This window comes from Rattus norvegicus, chromosome 1 (genome assembly GCF_036323735.1).
Source record: "Rattus norvegicus strain BN/NHsdMcwi chromosome 1, GRCr8, whole genome shotgun sequence".
Lineage (NCBI taxonomy): Eukaryota > Metazoa > Chordata > Mammalia > Rodentia > Muridae > Rattus > Rattus norvegicus.
Window position 1 is genome coordinate 107,642,412 of NC_086019.1, and position 18,334 is coordinate 107,660,745.

Here is an 18,334-nt window from a genome sequence, read left to right on the forward strand (position 1 = left end):
GGTTTGATGGTATAGCTTTGGGCTGAAAGCAGATTGTTCAACGCAGTAGTGGGGTTAAACTGACAGTTGGTGGAAAGTAAACAATGTGAGCCAGACATTTATCATATCACTCAGTTGGTCAGCAATGGAGAGAGTTCTGTAGCCATTTTATGTCTTAAGCATTTACCCATTTTTTCACTTTTTTCTCATTTTAGTTCTAAATTTATTTTACACTAGTTATTTTTCTACCTGACTGTTTTTAGGTAAAGCAGACTGTTTATAATGGGGGGATGTTAATAAAATAGTAAATGCATTGTAGTTCTCTTTAAAGCTAACACACAGAGAAAAATGCAGAATTATACTGATGAATCATATGACCAGGATCCAGGTTTAGCCCTAACACATCCCAGTCTGATCTCAGAAAAGGTGCTCTTTCTCTCTGTGCCTCAGTTTCTTCATCTATAAGTGAGGATAATCCTAATAATGCCCAAGCCATGGCTAATGCATATAAATGCTTAGAATAGTATCTGGTACATGATCTGTACTTGTAACCAATTCTGTCACTTTGCAGTCCCTTCCACACCTTATTGACAAGGTGTCAGTTCCTCACATGAGTGTGCGTGTCATCCTGAGTCCCTTGCATCCTTGATTTTCCCCTTGCCTTCACTCCCAACATTTATCCTGCCAAGCCTCCTAGCTGGTCTCCCGCCTTCTCTCCTATAGTGTGCCCATATAGCACTCAGGCAGATCCATTTCTGCACTGTATTCTTGTTAAAGTCTCCTAAAGGCTTGTTGCTATGCTCAGAGTAAAGACTATGTCCCCTCCTCCCCCTTCTCCTTGCCCACACTGCACTCCACCTGCTTTCTGCTTCTGGAACACAACCTTACTCCCACCTGAGCCTTGCTGGCCCCCTGGCCTCAAGTGTTTGATGCTGGGTCATTTGGTAACTGGAGAAGCCACCAGGCCAGGCTTCAGACATCCTGGTGCAGGTCTCTTCATAGCAGCTGCCTGTTCTATAAAGCCGGCCTTGTGTCTGCTTCTGAGCATTTTCATAACAAAATGATCCTTAGGGAAGATGAGAAGGAAGTGCACCCTGCAGTCTGTGGCTGTGAGAGGGTATCCCAGAGTCCTGCTGCTGCCAGCACTTTCTGGAATAAGTAGCATGTACTACTTTTTGTCATTAAAAAAAAGCAGCAGTAGAGAAGCCTTTACTTAGTCACCCGAACGAAGACCAGGAAAGTTAGGTGCAGACAAAGAGAATTTAAATGTGGAATAAAAGTTCAAATTTCTAAAAAGTAGCTACAATTGACTAAGAAAATATGACTTAAAATTCCTAATTTTCCTTGGATATCTAAATACATTTTAAGCTAAATAGTAGGAATCTGTCATTAGGATTTTCTGAGTTTTTAAGACACACTACGAGCCAGCTAGCAATTTATACTCACCTATGACGGGACCATTTATTTAGTTATTTGTATGTTTATATTTAAATCCAAATTATTAAAAACTAACTGTAGGCGTAGCTTTGGTTGATAACTGCTGTGATTGGCATGTGGGTACATTTCAGTATGAGTCCAGTGCGTGTGTCAGGTTGTCAGCTGCAAGCCTCTGTTGTCACTTGGATGCAGGGGTGGTTGCTTCTTGATCCAGACTGCTGTGTGACACCTGTCACAAATAACAAGCTCTTGTAGATTTGGGAATTCACTGAACCATTTAATTAGACCAAGTGCACTGTTTTTCCCTGTAAAATCTTAGTTCAGACATGGAGGTTGCAGCGAACAGACTCCATTTTTTCCTATTGTAGCATGTACCTGGAGTGGTTGAGGTCCTTGGTTCTTCTTAGATATGCTATTGTCTTCATAGCAGTTTTTTTTTAACTAAACATTTTAAATGTTCCTGTCATAGGCACCAGTTGCCAGCCCTTGCTTCCTCTTCTCTCTTTAAATCCACCACTAGCCATTTCTGATGGAAATTTTAAGATGTATCTGGGTAAAAGCACATTTGTTTATAAGGTGTCTATTGAATTTGATGTGGAAGACGTTTCTGTTTTATTTAAAAGTATAGCACTGAGCTCTGGCACAGATTAAAGGAGGCCATCGGCCTGCCTGCAGTGGGAGTGAGATTCTTACTGCTGCTGCAGTGACCACTGGCCTTTTAGCTGCTGTGTGTGTTCATTCTGTGACTGCTTCTGAAGTCAGCTCCGAGCCAGAGTGCTAAGGCTCTGCACCCTGTATTTCATAAGCATAACGCTACCCTTTTGACAAAGCTTGCTTACACATGAAGGTGAATTTCCAGGTATTTACAGTTTTATATTTGTGAATGAAATAGGAGTAGCTTAGAGGAACTGGAATGTGTACTTTTGGAAGGTTATTGTACAGTTTTCTCGTGTACAAGAATAAACTGACACAGTCAGGGAAGAAAGTTGCTGCTGGCGTAAATGTCATTGTTATCGGGGAATTAGAACTGAATTAGCATGAATCCTACCAGTGCCTTACTTCACTAACATGCTTTTACCCTTTTCTTTGCAGGTTTTTGGTTGGCTATAAGAACCTTGTGTACTTACCAACAGTCTTTCTGCTAAGTTCCATTTTTTGGATATTTATGACTTGGTTCATCTTATTCTTTCCTGATATCCTTTAAGCTTAGATGAAATGCACATCTTGTTTTACTTTCAAAAGTCACTAATGCCAGCTGGGCATGGTGGCACATGCCTTTAATCCCAGCACTCAGTAGGCAGAGGCAGGAAGATCTCTGTGAGTTCTAAACCAGCCTGGGCTACAAAGCAAGTCCAGGGCAGCCTGGGCTGGTTACATTGAGAAACCCTATATCCAAAAACCAAACCAAAACAAAGTATTATATCCATTTGTGACAGCGTACACACGCCCAGGCTTCCATCTCTTCCCAGACTTTGTCCTTTGTCCTTCCTGTAAAGCCATTGGAACACTGCTTTGCTTATATGAATGGAAAAAGTGTGGTGGAAAGAAGTGTGCTTCTTAGCTTACTGCCTTACTTTCTATGCTGTGTCTTTTCTGATAATGGTATTTCTGAAAAGAAGAGGGTGCTTATCAAGGAAATGCATAAGGGAAGCTTAAGGATCTTTCCCACAGGGACAAATAAGATGGCGCGAGTTTCAGAGTGCAGGCATCTACAGCCGTTGTGCCTAGTTTTTGATTTGATACTGTTTTACTGTTTCTAAGCTTCATTTCTAATATGGGTTATTTTCCTTTAACCTAAGCATAAAGCATAGGTATCACTGGGCTTAAAAATACCCTTTGTCCACTGATTCTGTGATGGTTTTAATGAATACTAGCTTTCTTACCACCACTTAAGGCTAGCACAGTTCCTGTTGGCCATTTACAGATGACCCAGTATTCATAGAGACTAGGACAGTGGACATTGTATTGAAAAGGGATGATTGATACTTTTATGTCACTGAACAATTTTTGAAATTATAGGTTTTATCAGTTAGTCTAGATTTTAGACATCAGATTATTTTGATTTTTTGCAGAATCAAAAATTAACAAGACATATAATCCCATCATAGTTTATTAACCTCGCTTGCAGAAATTCTCACTTGACTATAAACTAGGAACTGCTTGGTACTTGTAAAGGTGTATTATGGTCAGAGGGTTGATTTTCATAACTAGACAGAACCTTCAAGTGTCAGGAAGAACTCACATGCCACACAGAGGCACCAGTTTGAGCGTGCTGTCTGAAGGCCTGTGAACCAGTAGGTGGCACACCTCACTCGAGGTTAGTGTTTTCCAGGCCGAGTGCTGCTGCTGGAACTGCCCTGTGGATTAGCTGCTGTTTCGCCTGTAAAGACGTAGCCCAAATAGTTTTGTCTTTCTCAGGCTGCCAATTAGGATTGACCCAGGGCTTCTGTCCCATAGCCGTGACCTCTTATGGGAAGAAGGTCGTGGAAGCATGTTGTCTTTGTTATTAGGCAGCATGGGTCTCTACATTTCAGGACCTTTTTCTTAGTTTGTTTATTTCAGATGAGATCTCACTTTGTAATCCCGGCTACCCTGGAACTTGCTATAATGGCCAGACTGGCCTCACACTCACTGCGATACATCTCCTGAGTGTTAGATTATAGGCCTGCACTGCTGCACCCAGTGTAAAGGCTGGCTTTCCTCCCAGTCAGGGATTTGAACCCATCTCCCATACAAAAGGCAGAGATAATCACTAACAAGGATGACCTTTTCTTTTTGTTAATGTGTCATTGGGCAAGTCACTTAACTTCACCAAGTCTGTTTTTCTGTCAGTTGGGAACAGTAGTACCAGTCTCTTGGGGAGCTGCCAGGAATATTGTGCTATAAGTGAAGAGCTGTACACAGTCCTCATTACATAATGGATTTATAAATAATACGTCATGTTTTAGGGACAACTCAGAGATCGTTTTCTCTAGGTTCTTTTATGTGTGCAGTTAAGTAATGTATTTGGATTTTATGAGTAGGACTGGATGAAGGGAGAGAGGACCTTAGGAATGACTCAAGCTACAATTAAGACTTGGTAAGAAATGATGAGGCTCTGAGTGCTTCCTGTGATCCTGGCTATACTTAAGTCTAAGTGCTGGATAGGTCAGTGTAAAGCCGTATGATTTCAGGGTCAGCTGTAGATATGACTTAGTTTTTAGGTCAAGCGAGAATCAGGAGCTTGCTATGCTGATACATGCCTATGATTCCAGCACTTGGGGATGAGGTAGGAGAATGAAAAGCTTAAGGCTAACCTGGGCTACACAGTGAGTTCAGATCCAGCACAAAGCCCTAGGTCTGATACCACCAGATGAGAAGGAAAAGAGGGAAGAGAGAATTGGGAACTTTGAATGAGGGTTTGGTGTAGCCAGTGAGCAAGAGATCTGTTTGCCTTTCGGGTGATGAGCGAAAGTGCAATGCCTTTCATTAGGGAGAGGAAATCTAGTGATGTTCGTAGAATTTGTCTTATTTAGTAGAGACACCAAGTTAAGTCAGCTTACTGTGCAAGACCACCATGTGACCGAACCAACAGAATTTTAAGAGTATAATGTATAAGTTATTGGGACGTAGTGGAGAAAAACTGGATCTAATTTTTTAACAAAAAGCCTCTTGTGTGTCATTTAGAAGTGTTCCTCTTACTTCGTTCCAAATAAGCTTTGTTAAAATTCAGTTTCATACAACTATCTGGCCTCTATCTCTTCCTTAAAACTAGCCCCATTTATGTATTGTGGCAGACTAAGTGTCTTAGTCAGGGTTTCTACTGCTGTGATAAAACATTGACCAACCGCAACTTGGGGAGAAAGCTGTTTATTTCAGCTTATAGCTTGTTGTCCATCTTCCAGAGAAGGTCAAGAGCACTGTGGAAGCATGTTGTCGTCCTTGTTACTAGGCAGCATGGTTCTCTACATCTCAGGACCTACCTCAGGGTAGACCTGGAGGCAGGAGCTAATGCAGTGGCCATGCAGCAGTGCTGTTTATTGCCTTGCTTAGCCTGCTTTCTTACAGTACCAGAACCACATGCCTCTGGGTAGCACCACAGCATAGTCTGGTGGGGGTATTTCCTCATTTGAGGTTCCTTCTTCTCAGTGACTCTAAGTTGTCTCAAGTTGATATAAAACTAGCTAGCACAGTAAGCCAGCAGGACTCATTCTGCCTGTCTAAACCAGATGTATTTGTGCTAGTTTATTTTTGTTTGATCTTTGAGATAGTGTCTTACTAAGTAGCTCACAGTAGCCGAGAATTCCCCCTGTACCTCAAGTTGGCTTCAACTCAAAACCCTCCTGCCTTAGCCTTCCAGGTGTTGACATTCAGCTCAAAGTTCAGTTTCCAACTTTGAGTAGTAAGAGTTGAGCATCTGTTTTATGGCCTCTGAGGTTAATAGAATGTAGCTTGGAAACACCTTATAAGGCAATACAGTGTCAGGCCAATAGTATTTACAGTGGGCAAAGTTAGGCTTATTACTATCTCATTGGCTTATTACTGCATACTCATTTCTTCTCTGGAGCAAAATGGTACTTTGTGTTTTTAAAAAGTACCACTTTAAAAACATTTTAAAGTAGACAGTTTTTAAACCTTATAATCTTTTTTAGCATTAACATACTCATATTAATAGCCTTTCCCAAATAGTATATAATGTATACTCATTTTGCAAGGAGGGCATTTTTTTATTTATTAGTATTTTCTTTTATTTACTCACTTTACATCCCACTCACTGACCCCATCCTATTCACCCCCTCCCACATTCTTTCCCTCCATCCCTCCTCCCCTTCTCTCTGCCTGGGTATCCCCCTACCTGGGCACATCAAGTCTCTGAGGCTAGGCCCATCCTCTCCCACTGAGGCCAGACAAGGCAGCCCAGCTAGAAGAATATATCCCACATACAGGCAACTGCTTTTGGGATAGCCCCACCCCCAACCCCCAAATCCAATTATTCTGGACCCACATGAAGACCAAGCTGCACATCTGCTACATATATGGGGGAGGCCTAGGTCTAGCCCATGTATGATCTTTGGTTGGTGGTTCAGTCTCTGAGAGCTCCAAGGGTCCAGGTTGATCTTCCTATGAAGTCCCTATCCTGTTAGAGGCTGTAATTCTTTCTCCTATTCTTCCATAAGAGTCCCCGAGCTCCATCCACTGTTTGGCTGTGGGTGTCTGCATCTGTCTTAAGTTAGCTGCTAGGTGGAGCCTCTCAGAAGACATTTATGCTAGACTCCTTTCTACAAGCATTAATAGCATCATTAATAGTGTCAGGGATTGGTGCTTGCCCATGGGATGGGTCTAAAGTTGGGTTGGTTATTGGTTACCCATTCCCTCAGTTTCTGCTCCATCCCCTTTCCCTGCATTTCTTGTAGATAGGATAAATTCTGTGTCAAAAGTTTTGTAGGTGGGTGGGTTTCTCTGTCGCTCCTTTGGGGTTCCTGCCTGGCTACAGGAGGTGATCTTTTCATTTTCCATATCCCTAATGCTGTGAGTCACAGCTAAGGGCACCCTCATTGAATCTTGGGTACCTTCCAGACAGGTCTCTGTCTCTTCTTGTAGATACCCCTATCTAATCTGCCCCATCAGTTGCAGGTTCATATTCATTTTCATTGCCACCTGGCCATCAGGAGGTCAGTTTTTAATTCAGAGCAGTTACAAGGGCAGGTTACTAAACTCTGGTAAGAAAACCATGTAGGCATTTATCTACCTTACAGGGAAGTACATCAACATCTCAGACCCAGGTGCATTTCTTGAATTGTCTTCTGACAAAGATAGAGAATATTTTCCTGGATGGTCTGAGGAAAGCCACAGTTATACCTTGAAAAGTTATATTTCGTAGGTGTAGAGGTTTTCCAGGCTTCAGGAAGGTTGCTGGCTTTCATTAGTATTTAAAATGGGCTTCAGTAATGAAGAAGCGTTAGTTACTGGCTGACCAGGAGCAGATAGACTTCTGTAGGATTAGAACGTGGAAGAGGGGCACTTTGGGTGGTGGGTGTACATGGGGAAGTCGGGCAGAGTGCAGGGGGGAGAGGGTCATGGGAGCAGTGAGAGCATTTGCGTACTTCACACACGATGCTTTTCTCAGTAGAGGTCGGCCATATTCCTTAACATGACTTTAACATGCAGCAGGCAGCCCTTTCTACTTTGCTTTTATTTTCAGCATCATGGCCTTTCTCTATTTTTTCTACAAGACTTGGGCAACTGATCCAGGCTTCACTAAGGCTTCCGAGGAAGAGAGGAAAGTGGTGAGTCTTCCGTTGTGGTTTTCTAAGAGATGCAGCCATGCTGGCCTTTGGCACAGCTGCATCTACAGTGTCTGCTACTTAGTAGGTTCAACATAAGTGTGGGCAGATGGGATCAGAGGTTTCTACACTTACACTTTTTCATTTGTATACAAGACTTCTTAGAAACACCTATTTTTTTGTAAAAAGTGATCCCTCATGAAACTTTTTGAGACTTGAGTTTTGTTGTTGGAACTCCCTCTTCATCACAGTTTTAGTCGTGCAGCCTGCCTGCTTGTCTGAATGACAGTGATGCACCATAGCAGGTTTCCACCCCATAGCTGAGGAGATGCCCACCCCCTTTTCTTTCTCTGTGCAGTTGCCAGAGACGTGACCTCTGCAGCTGTCCCTGGGGTTTAGAAGTTAGGGAGAGCCTTGTCTTGTACCACCTAAGGCCTGACCTGAAAGGCCCAGGCCTGTGCTTGGAGCCATCAGTTTGGATGCTTACCCATGAATTTAGCTTCTTTTTTGATGAGTGGTGTGTATGTGTGTCTGCATGTCTGTGTTTCTTTCTCTGTCCCAGCAAGCTGTAACTGGGAGATGCATGTCATTTCTGAGAAGGTGGTAAGGGGTATGGAAGTATAATTTTTTGCAGTCAGACTTCTTGGCCGCTGCCTAAAACAGCACCTTGAAAAGTGACATTATTTCAAGAAGAGAATCACTGGGTTGGGAGTATTCCACATTGCTATTCTGGCCAATTCTAAAGCTGGAGATGGCATAAAAGCTGTGAGAATAGCACGTGACCATGGATAACACTGCACCCTAAGGTTAGGTGTTTGTCTTTCAGAATATCGTCACCCTTGCAGAGACTGGCTCTCTGGACTTCAGAACATTTTGCACATCATGTCTTGTAAGTCTCTTTTGCTAATACTTTGTTTTCTTTAATTAGGGCAAATTCCTAGTAGCATTGCTTATGTAAGCATTTATTCGATCCTCCTGATGTGTGCATGCACTTTCCTTTTTACTGGGTTCTAATTTTGTATTTCTGTCAGACCAGTTTTCCACTGTGAGAATATGAAAGAATATTTATACTCACGAAGCTCTCTGTGGCTAATCTCTGTAACGTATCCATAGTGCTTTTCGTTTGCCTTTCCTGTCATGAAGTGTATGTTAGGATTCCCTGCAAGTCAGAAGCACCTTATCTTCTCAAAACTGCATACTGAAACCTCTTACTTTGCAGTTGAGTTGAGGCTTAGAAGGGAGTAAATGATTAGAAGAACCTGAAATGGAACTGGGACTTCCATTTTCTTAGGCTCCAGTGCTAGTGCTGACTGTGGCACTGCCTGCGTTTTCCTTAGCCAGTATGAACAGTCTCTGAATTCAGATCTCTTAGTGAAGGCTCATTCCTGTCACGTACAGAAATAAATATTAGTAAGGCCTTCCAGAGCGTCTGAGTGACTGAATCATCTATAGGATTATTCGTGCAGTCTTCTATGACATAAGATTAAAGTTTTGCTATGATCTGTTGCTGCCAAGACCATCTTTGCTTAGGCCTCTCTTAATTGCCCTCAGATAAGGAAGCCTTTAAGATCACTCCATTGCCACGTGTGCAACTCTTGTGTGGCTCGCTTTGATCAGCACTGCTTTTGGACTGGACGCTGCATAGGTAAGAGACTTACTTAACCTCTGTGGTAAGTGAAGCACTTGTGTAGCTAAGAAGGGGATGCAAAAAGAAATCGAAAGGCATCCAAGATCTCCATTTTGTAACTCTTCAAGAATCTTTGCAGTGAAGACTTGGGAAATAACTAACGGATTGTTAATGACAGTGATTGTCAGTTGTGTAGTATTTTGGAGATTATGAAATATTTTCATATGTGGTATCTGATTTGATCATTGGAACACACCTGTGAGGTTGTTATTGCTATCTGCATTTCAGAGCAAAGGGTGTAAATAATTGAGATCGTCTTTGTCATATTAGTTCCTCATGCCAAATGTCACACTCTTTCTTTAGGTTGTGACTTAACTTTCTTACTTACCCTCTCCTCCTGCCTCGTTCAGTGCTCAGATAGGAGATGAACCAAAGTTAAAAGGACCTGTGAGTGTCTTCTCTAAAGAGTTGCTTTTATCCCTCTGAGGCACCTGAGGCTGCAGATCAGGCTCAGATGTTTTCTCCTGGAGGTGGCGTCCCAGTCTTCCTGGGCCCATTCTGTCATAAAGATTAAATGGCTGACACTCTGCCAGCTAAACTGAATGACAACAGGGAAATCATTATAAGGGACCCAATTACTGTGTGTTTATCAGATTATATTTGGCCGTGTTTCCGCCTGCATAGTCCTGTTTAGTGAGAGGCCTATGAAGTGAGAGAGCTCTGATCTCCTCTTGCTGTTACAATAAGACTGGGATCAGAGAAGCCAATGACTTGGCCGCAGTGGCTCAGCTGGGAATCATGAACAAGGGACGCTTGCTGCAGGATGCACTGATGGCAGTGAATATTCCTGCTTCTGAGGGAACCGAGACTGGCGTGGTGGTAACTGAAAGTCATTTATGTTGTTAGCAGCAAAACACTCTCACAGTCTCCACCAAGCATCTGACACTTCTACAGCCTTTTTGTAGGCCGTGTTTCCCCTCTGCTGTTCCTAGTGCCCACCACAGTTGGGATGTACTTGCCACTCCTCACATTTGCTGTCTCTGTTCCCTTTCAAGTCAGTCTTTGATGTCCCTAAACGCACTGCATGGGAAGGGACCAGATGTGACTTCGCCAGCGACTTCCCACTAACAGTGTAGGCCAACAGTGTAGCCCAAAGCTGGCTTTGCCTGGTTAACTTTGCTTTGTGCAATGTCCTTTCCTAGGCTGGTAGGAACCATTAGTGGACGTAGAGGGCTGACTCTCAGCAGAGCCGTCTCATTTGGTAGTATTCAGAAGCAAAGCAAGCTTCCTTTCTGTTTACTTAGAAATTTTTTCACAGAGAAGTAGTATTGTCTAGGGAGTCATTAGGAAAAGAAAATCTCAAATGTTTTCTTTCTTTCTGACAGGTTTTGGCAACCATCATCATTACATCTTCTTCTTGCTTTCCCTTTCCATGGTGTGTGACTGGATCATATATGGATCTTTCGTCTGTAAGTATAAGTGTTTCTTAGAAGCTCATGCACCCATACCCAGGTCTCTTTCTCATGAGCCTTTGTCTGCCACATTCTGGCCAGTGTGTAATCCAGACCTCTAGTGAAAGAATGAAACAGAGGCCTTTAAGCCTGGGAAACTGCAAGAAGTGTAATAAGAGGTAACTCTGCAGTGCTTAGAAAGAATGCCTGGGTGAATCTGAGTGGTCAAAGTAGAAATTGGTTAGTCTTACCCTCCTGTGAAGAGAAACCAGCCCCCGAGTGCAGAGCACTTCCCTTCAGTGAGTAAGGAAGAGGGGGACAGAAGGGGCTGCTTTGGGGAGGTGGAAGGATAGTGGTCACAGTAAATTAAAGAGCGAATCTCGGAGAGCGCAGGCCATTTGAGAAGAATTAAAGGAAAACCAAGAAACAAGGGGGAAACCATCACAGTGGAGAAGTTGGGAAGAAAATATTGGCTCACTTGTACTGTAGTCCAGGGACAGAAAATAACCATCAGTAGCATTTAGTAAAGGTGCCTAGGTATCATGCAGGGCTGTTCTGAGGTGACTGGTGAAGGACAGAGTTTAAACTGAAGCCTGAAGGATGTTGGTGAACTCTTAAGAATTGTGTGACTATACTCCTCATACCTTGACGTGGGTGTCCTAGGGGAAGACCTTGTAGTGCTAGCATTTGTTTTTCTGAGTATTAAGAACTTCAGGCTTTTATTTGTTTATGTTTTTTGAAGACTGAGGATGTTTAGTCATGGACTTGACTCCTGATCTTTTACATCTGGTTACCCTCTGTTTTGTGGCCTCCAGTGTCCGAGCTTATTGCTGTGAGCCAAAGTCTTCAGAAACAGTGTTTTTTCTTTCCTCCACCTCCAAACCTGAGTACTTTGACTTTTTCATCATCCCCATTTCCTTGTTTAATTTAAATGTGGGGATTATGGGGGAGGTGTTTTTGTTGTCTTTTATCTACATTTTGTTTGTGGGAGGGAAGGGATAGGAGGGAGATAACTTGCAGGAATCAGTTCTCTCCACCATGTGTGCTTCAGGAATCAAACTCGGGTCATCAGCTTTGGCATCAACAGCCTTAAGCAGTGAGCCAGTTACTAACACTAAGGCAGCTCACACGCGGTCCCCTGACTTCCACTTCCCTTTCTTCAAGCAGCCACAGTTACAGATTCTATTTCGTCTGAGTTTTCTTATTTGAAGGTTACTAGAGTCTGAATGGCTGGGTTGCTCTGTGCTCTGATGTAGGCATAGTGCAGACTTCAGCCACGGTCAGATCCTTTTCCTCCTGACATGTGGGGTGTTTGTTCTCTAGGGAATGCTTTATGAAACAACCATGGCCGCTCAGACAGGTCTAACACAGTCAGAAGTGAGCTCAGTTCTTGTCCGAATTCATAGCAGCCCTGAGCATTTTAACATCTTAGATTAATTATGTCTTATAGAAAAACATTCAGGATCTTAACAGAGTTTCTCTGACAGCTGCCTTCTTAGGCTTGACCATGAAGCCTGTTCTTGGAAGCCTTCTAAGTTGGCCCGTCGACCAGCTTGTCACTTGGACTTGATGAGCCAAAAGGAGCCAGACTTCGCACCACCTTTGTCTGTCCTCACTAAAAATAATCTCATTATTGTGTGGAGGTCCAGCACAAGACCATGCTGATAAGGACAGCAGCAATTTTCCATCACATTCAGTCTTTCCAAGTTGGGTTTCTTTTTTTTTTTATGACAGACATTTACTTTTTCCCTCCTTTGTTTTCCTTTTCTGGCTTTGACCAGTGTTCATACAGCATTTTATGAAGAGTTACATTGGCTCACACTTCTGTAGCCCATCAGAGTGTGCTTTGTCACTAATGAAGGTATTAGATCATTGATTGTTTCTCCAGACAATAAACACGAGCTTGTGCTCCTTTGTGCTCCGTTCCTCTTACCAAGGCCTCGTTGCCATTCCTACTCCTTTGTCTGGGGTTCATGTTACTACAGCAGAGCCATGCTAGATAACCTCCACACTGTTAGCTGTGTGTCTCAGCACAGCCTCTAGCCACTTCGTCTTTTGTGAGGCCTTTTTTAAAAGGAGAAAGGTGAATCAGAAAGCCTGCATCGTACAAGTTACAGGGAGAAAGGTGCTGCATTATATCAGGAAGGGGTGTGTAAGTGTCAGAGCCACCTAAAGATGAGAACGATTGGTGTGGAAGAAAAAGAATCTCTGTCCTGAAAGGAGGTAAATTTGGATGGAAGGGACGTGGGGGAGAATTGAGAGGGGAAACCATAATAAGGATACCATTATATGAGGAAAAAAATCTCTTTTCAGTAAAGTGGGGGAAGCCCTGACATTAGCCATTGACTACCTGGGAAGGCTGCATTAGCATGAATTAAATTGCTGTTGTTACCTTGCATAAAATAATGTAAACGACCACTTGCAGCCATGTCTGTGATACTAAGTGTGAAGTCAGTGTGAGCACTCCACTGTTGGTGGTGCTGTTATTAAAAAAAAAAAAAAATCCCAGGAGGAAGCAGTGGAAATCCGCAAGCTAAAGGAAGCTAGATATTCTCCCTATTCAACAGCTGTTTCTTCCACCTGCTGTGGAAATTGTATTCTGGCTTTTTCTTTCTCCCATCAGGTTGCATAGGATGCCTCTTCCTTTGCTACCCTAATGAGAAGCTCTAAAGTGTCTCATTTGCTTTAATGTGTTGCCGTGATTGTTACTCGGCTCTTAGGGTGCTTTAGGCATATATTCACAGAAGATGGTTTGGGTCCATAAAGGAGAAATAGGTATTCAAGACTAAAGTGGACAGTCTTGGACTCATTTTCTTCCTGTCCCAGGAGGTGCTCATGCTGCTTTGGGGGAATGCTTACAGATTGTCAGAGAATCCTCAAAGCACAAACTGCAGATTCTCACTTCAGAAGGAATCTACCCTTCACATACTGTGACAGTACCCGTGAACCTCATGACCGTGAAGATGTGTTTCCTTATTTCTGCTACTTCTTACCTGTTTTCTCCGTGCAGCTGCTCTCAGTTCATGGGTCAGTGTTCAGGAGAATGGCCACTCTTCTAATTGGCACACAGATTCCCTGGAGGAGGGAGTAGGCAGTTAGTGTTTGAATCTTGCTCTCTCTCTCTCCTTGTGCTAGCCTGCTCTGTCTTGTGAGGCCCTTTATTCCAGCCTTTCTTTGATTACCAGTCAGGCTGGTGTCAGGAGTACACCTGACTATCTGTCATAGGTCGTGTCCTGAAGGTGTTTGGATTGTGTATTATATGTATGGTGCCCACAGCAACCCTGCTCATCTGAACATTCAGTGTTTATGTTCAATCCTGTGTTCAATCCATAACTTCCCTTAAAGTGAATAGCTTAGATGTCGTCATCTGCAAATGTCAAGCCCTTAAAACTTTCTAGCCAATGTATTTTACGCTCAGTATGTTAAGTGAAGATTTTTCTGGGCCCTTTTTATCTGTATTCCTTTTTGTGTCGACTGCTGGTGTGGTGCCATCAAAGCCTCACGACCGCTCAGACCTGTTCTCATCGCCGTTAGCTGAGCTGGCATTTAGAAAGTAAACTTCTGAGTTGGATTTCTGCTTTTGTTCTATGTTTTGCTTTACTTTTGATGCTTAGGTCTTGCACCAGGAGCACATGTATGCTAAGGATACTTTGCACCCTGAATTCTCTCCCCATCCTGTTGAAGTTGAATTTGGATCTATGCTATTGCTACTCCCCGAATAGAACTATATAATTTTTATCTTCTTGAAGGATAACTAATTTTTTTGCCATTGTTTATAATGCTTTCTTTTCCCCCTTGTGGATTTGCAGACTGGTCAAATCATTGTGCCACAACGTTCAAGGAAGACGGACTGTGGACCTACCTCAACCAGATAGTGGCCTGCTCTCCCTGGGTTTTGTATATCTTCATGCTCGCAGCTTTCCATTTCTCATGGTCGACATTTTTATTAATAAACCAACTCTTCCAGGTATTTCTCATATGGCTCTGAATGACTTTTCAGTGACTAATAGTTGATTAGAAAGACTTGACTTTAAAATCTGAAGCCCAGCGTCCAGCCCCACCCCCAGGGCTCCTCTGTGCGTCTAGCATGCCGTCTTCCACTCTTCATTTTTGGTGTCCTTGTCTGTAAGATGAGGCTCACAATGTCCATCCGCTCTCACAGGCAGCTTAAGTTAGAATAATACATTTCTGAGACTGTACCCACTCAGGAATGGTCAGTCTGGCCTTTTAATTTTATGGCACAGAAAAGCGAATTGAGTTGTTCAGAGTCACCTAGCAAATGGAGACGTGATCTTCTAACAGTGCCATTCAGGGTTCTTTTCATCTTGTGTTGAAGCTATATAGTGTGTAGAAACATGATATAAACTATAAGTATTATGCAAATACAAAGCAGTTATTTTTCTTCAATTTTTCTGATTCTGTTACCTTATATAACATTTCAGTAGACACAGGAGATGGGAGGATGAAAGGCAGGTCACTGAGCAGTGGGCAGAGTGAGCACGAGTTGAAAAAGTTCATGCACCAGGGCAGTAACAGCCGTAGTTTTCTGCAGAGCTTCCTCCCCGTCCTGTGTCCTGTTACTATGGTCTGCCTGTATGAAATGAGCAGCACTGATCATTTTAGACAGTTAATACTGGGGTTCAGAGCAGAGCAGATCCCACTTGTATGGGGGAAATACTGATAGACGTAAGAGGAGAAGAGAAGGAGGTCAGGAGAATGCTGAGGAAAGGAACTAACCCTGAAGAGAGTGAGCACCCCCCCCCCCTCCTCCTCCTCCTAACGTCAGCTGCTCGAGCAGTGAGTGACAGTCAGTGTCGTCGGGGAGTGCTCACGTATGTAGTACCAACATTTAGCACACTTTCCAAGATATTTACATACCGTGGACCCTTGAGATAGGGAACGTGCCAGAGTAGAAGCTCTATTAATGGACGAGGAAACAACGTCTTCCAAGGTCTTGCTTCTGGCCAGAGGCCCAGTGAAGAGCTGCATGAGGTTCAGACATCCTTAATGGCTAAGGTGTGCATAGAGTCATAACACCTGTAATGCAAGCTCCAGAGGCTAAAACATGATACTAAGACATCAAGGCCAGTGTGGGCTGCATAGTAAAACCTGTCTCCAAAACAGACATGATAGATAGCATTAATATTTAAAGAAAGGTTGATATATTTGTCTGTACTGAGGAAGGTTTAGATAATTTTCACAAACAAGAATTGCACAATTGTTTATTTAAGGAACAAAACAATCCAGTTCTTTTTGATTTCCTGAATATCCTGACTTAAGACAGTTTTATCTGCATTAACCAAACTGAGCAAGCAGGCTGCTGGCTGGGAGCAGAGCCTGTGTCCGCGCACTGGCCTGCTGGTCCCATCTCTCCTGTCTGAGCTCTGCAGCCTGGAGCACTTGCATCTCCTCGTAGTCCTCAGCGTGCGTCTTCGACAGTTGTCTCTGACCGTTAAGTCCATTTTACAGATTGGAAATTGATACTTGGGGTATTTCAAGGTTTAGATTAACTAACCTTGCAAACTGTTGTGGTCTATAATGATTTCAGAGTTTTTAATCACCTTACTCATTACTCTTTAAATTTATGACTTTGGATGTTCTTCCCTTTGGTATATTGGCCTTTTAAAAGAAAAGCTCAGAACTCAAAACTGTGATAATTGCACTGACACTCCCTTGCCCGATTTCACTTGTTCAGCAAATACGTGTTCCTATGTTGAAATCTAAATATGGCTGTAAGACATGGCTGGATTAGTGAGAAAGTATTTTATAGTCTGAGTCAATGTGCAGTGCTTTCCTGAGTGTTAATAAAATCAAGACAATAAATCTAGCCATTGTATTTACATGGCGAAGTACAGTGGAAGATTGTGGATCTTTGTCCTCCATGTGATCTTTTGCTAGAAAGTCTGAGGGTGTTGCCTTTATAGAATAAACAGTTGCCACCATCCTATAATGCACTTTTAAGAGTGGTAGAGCCATGATGTTTTAATTCTTAACTTGCCTCCATCTTTTTCAGATCGCATTTCTGGGCCTAACTTCACATGAGAGAATCAGCCTCTTAAAGCAAAGCAGGCACATGAAACAGACATTGTCCCTCAGGAAAACACCATACAAGTGAGTGAGTTCTGATCTAGTCACCAAGTCTTTGGAAGATTCACAGCTACTGATTTCCTGACCCAGTTCCATTTTTTTATAACCTACCTCATGGAACTGAGCCCATCTTTCTTGGAAGCCTCAAGGAGGTTAGGTTTTCAGTGATAAGGTCATATGCCTGATGGGGTCAGGAATTCAGTCTACTGGGCCCAGTGCAAATATAAGTTACTTTGAAGTTTTGCCCAGACGGGGACTCTCCAGTTGAACCAAGTGATCACAGGTTGTGTGTTGCTGGCAGGGAGTCAGTATGAGATAGTTAAGCATGAGGCTGACAAGCCAGCCTCAGGGTCCTCTGTAGAAAGCATCAGGCAGAGTGCCTGGCGGGAATTAAGCATGGCCTCCTTGCCCCGGTAATTCTTTTATTTCTCTTTGTAACGTGCCCACCTGGGTCAGGGAGAAGCTACATTTTTAGATTTAGAATATGTATCCTTAGAACTTTGGCTCCGTAAAACCTATTGAAAATTAGAGTGCTTTGTAGGAACTCTGATCTTGTGATGTGAAAGACCAGGCTTTGAAGCTTATCTCCCTGCCACCTACATCAGTGTCTCGGAGGCTGGGCATGTGGCAGAAGTGACCCAGAGCCCTCAAGAGATTTGAGCACTCACTTCGTATCTCATAAGCAGTCTGTTTCAAAGCCTGTTCTTAGTGTTTGGCTGTTAGACAGAGTAATCAGAGACTGTTTTGAGATTACGGTGTGGATTTATGGAGGAGGGAAGAAATGGCTACGACCAGGCCTGGAGAGTAGTGTAAAGCTGGTGATCATCTCTTCAAATTGGCAGTCATACGTCTATATCTTAGTGGTTTAGCTAGGGGAATGAATATTTTATTGAAGTCTAGAAGCATGTCAGAGGTGCATTCCTCTAATCCCAACATTCAAGAAGCAGAAGCAGCTGAATCTTGAACTTGAGGCCATCACGGTCTACCTAGAAATTTCCAGGCCAGCCAGGGTCATACTATATACATAAGGTCTTACAATGTAAGACTTTGCCTCAGAAAGGTGGAGAGGAGCCCTTAAAGTACAGAAGTCTCATGGCAGAGGTAGAAGAGATGTATTTCAAGCAGGGTCTGATAGAGAAAGAAGGAAGGGTGGTCTGAGGCCTAAAGAAGCTTTCGTGGAGCAGCACAGGTGAGAGTTGAGCCTTATTTGCTAAGGATAAGAACATGAAAACAAGCAACTAAGGACTTAGAGTCACTCTGAGGCTAACCTCCAATTCCTGTCCAAAGCAAGATCTTACTTCTTTGCCCACTGGTTAGCTTTACTCAGTAACATTTCTTGAACTTGACCCTGTGATTCCCAGAATGTCTCCACTGTCACTCACTCAGTTCTGCACCTATAGCCCTCTTCCTGGAAAGGCATTCCCTGGTTAGGTTACTCCTTCACAGATAGCAGCATGATGCTCAGGTAGAGCCGTTCTAACAGCAGCGTG

At 43.1% G+C, this 18,334-nt stretch overlaps 1 protein-coding gene across 2 annotated transcripts in view; it reads left to right on the forward strand.

The window, feature by feature from the left end:
• Zdhhc13 (zinc finger DHHC-type palmitoyltransferase 13) overlaps nt 1-18,334 on the forward strand; it is a 38,580-nt gene that overhangs the window by 18,813 nt on the left and 1,433 nt on the right. For both annotated transcript variants that reach the window (NM_001395115.1, XM_039084990.2), the window contains exons 10-16: nt 2,509-2,609; nt 7,558-7,682; nt 8,506-8,568; nt 9,231-9,324; nt 10,692-10,775; nt 14,567-14,724; nt 16,771-16,868. In NM_001395115.1, the coding sequence (NP_001382044.1) occupies nt 2,509-2,609; nt 7,558-7,682; nt 8,506-8,568; nt 9,231-9,324; nt 10,692-10,775; nt 14,567-14,724; nt 16,771-16,868 (723 nt within the window). The remainder of the gene's footprint in view (nt 1-2,508; nt 2,610-7,557; nt 7,683-8,505; nt 8,569-9,230; nt 9,325-10,691; nt 10,776-14,566; nt 14,725-16,770; nt 16,869-18,334) is intronic.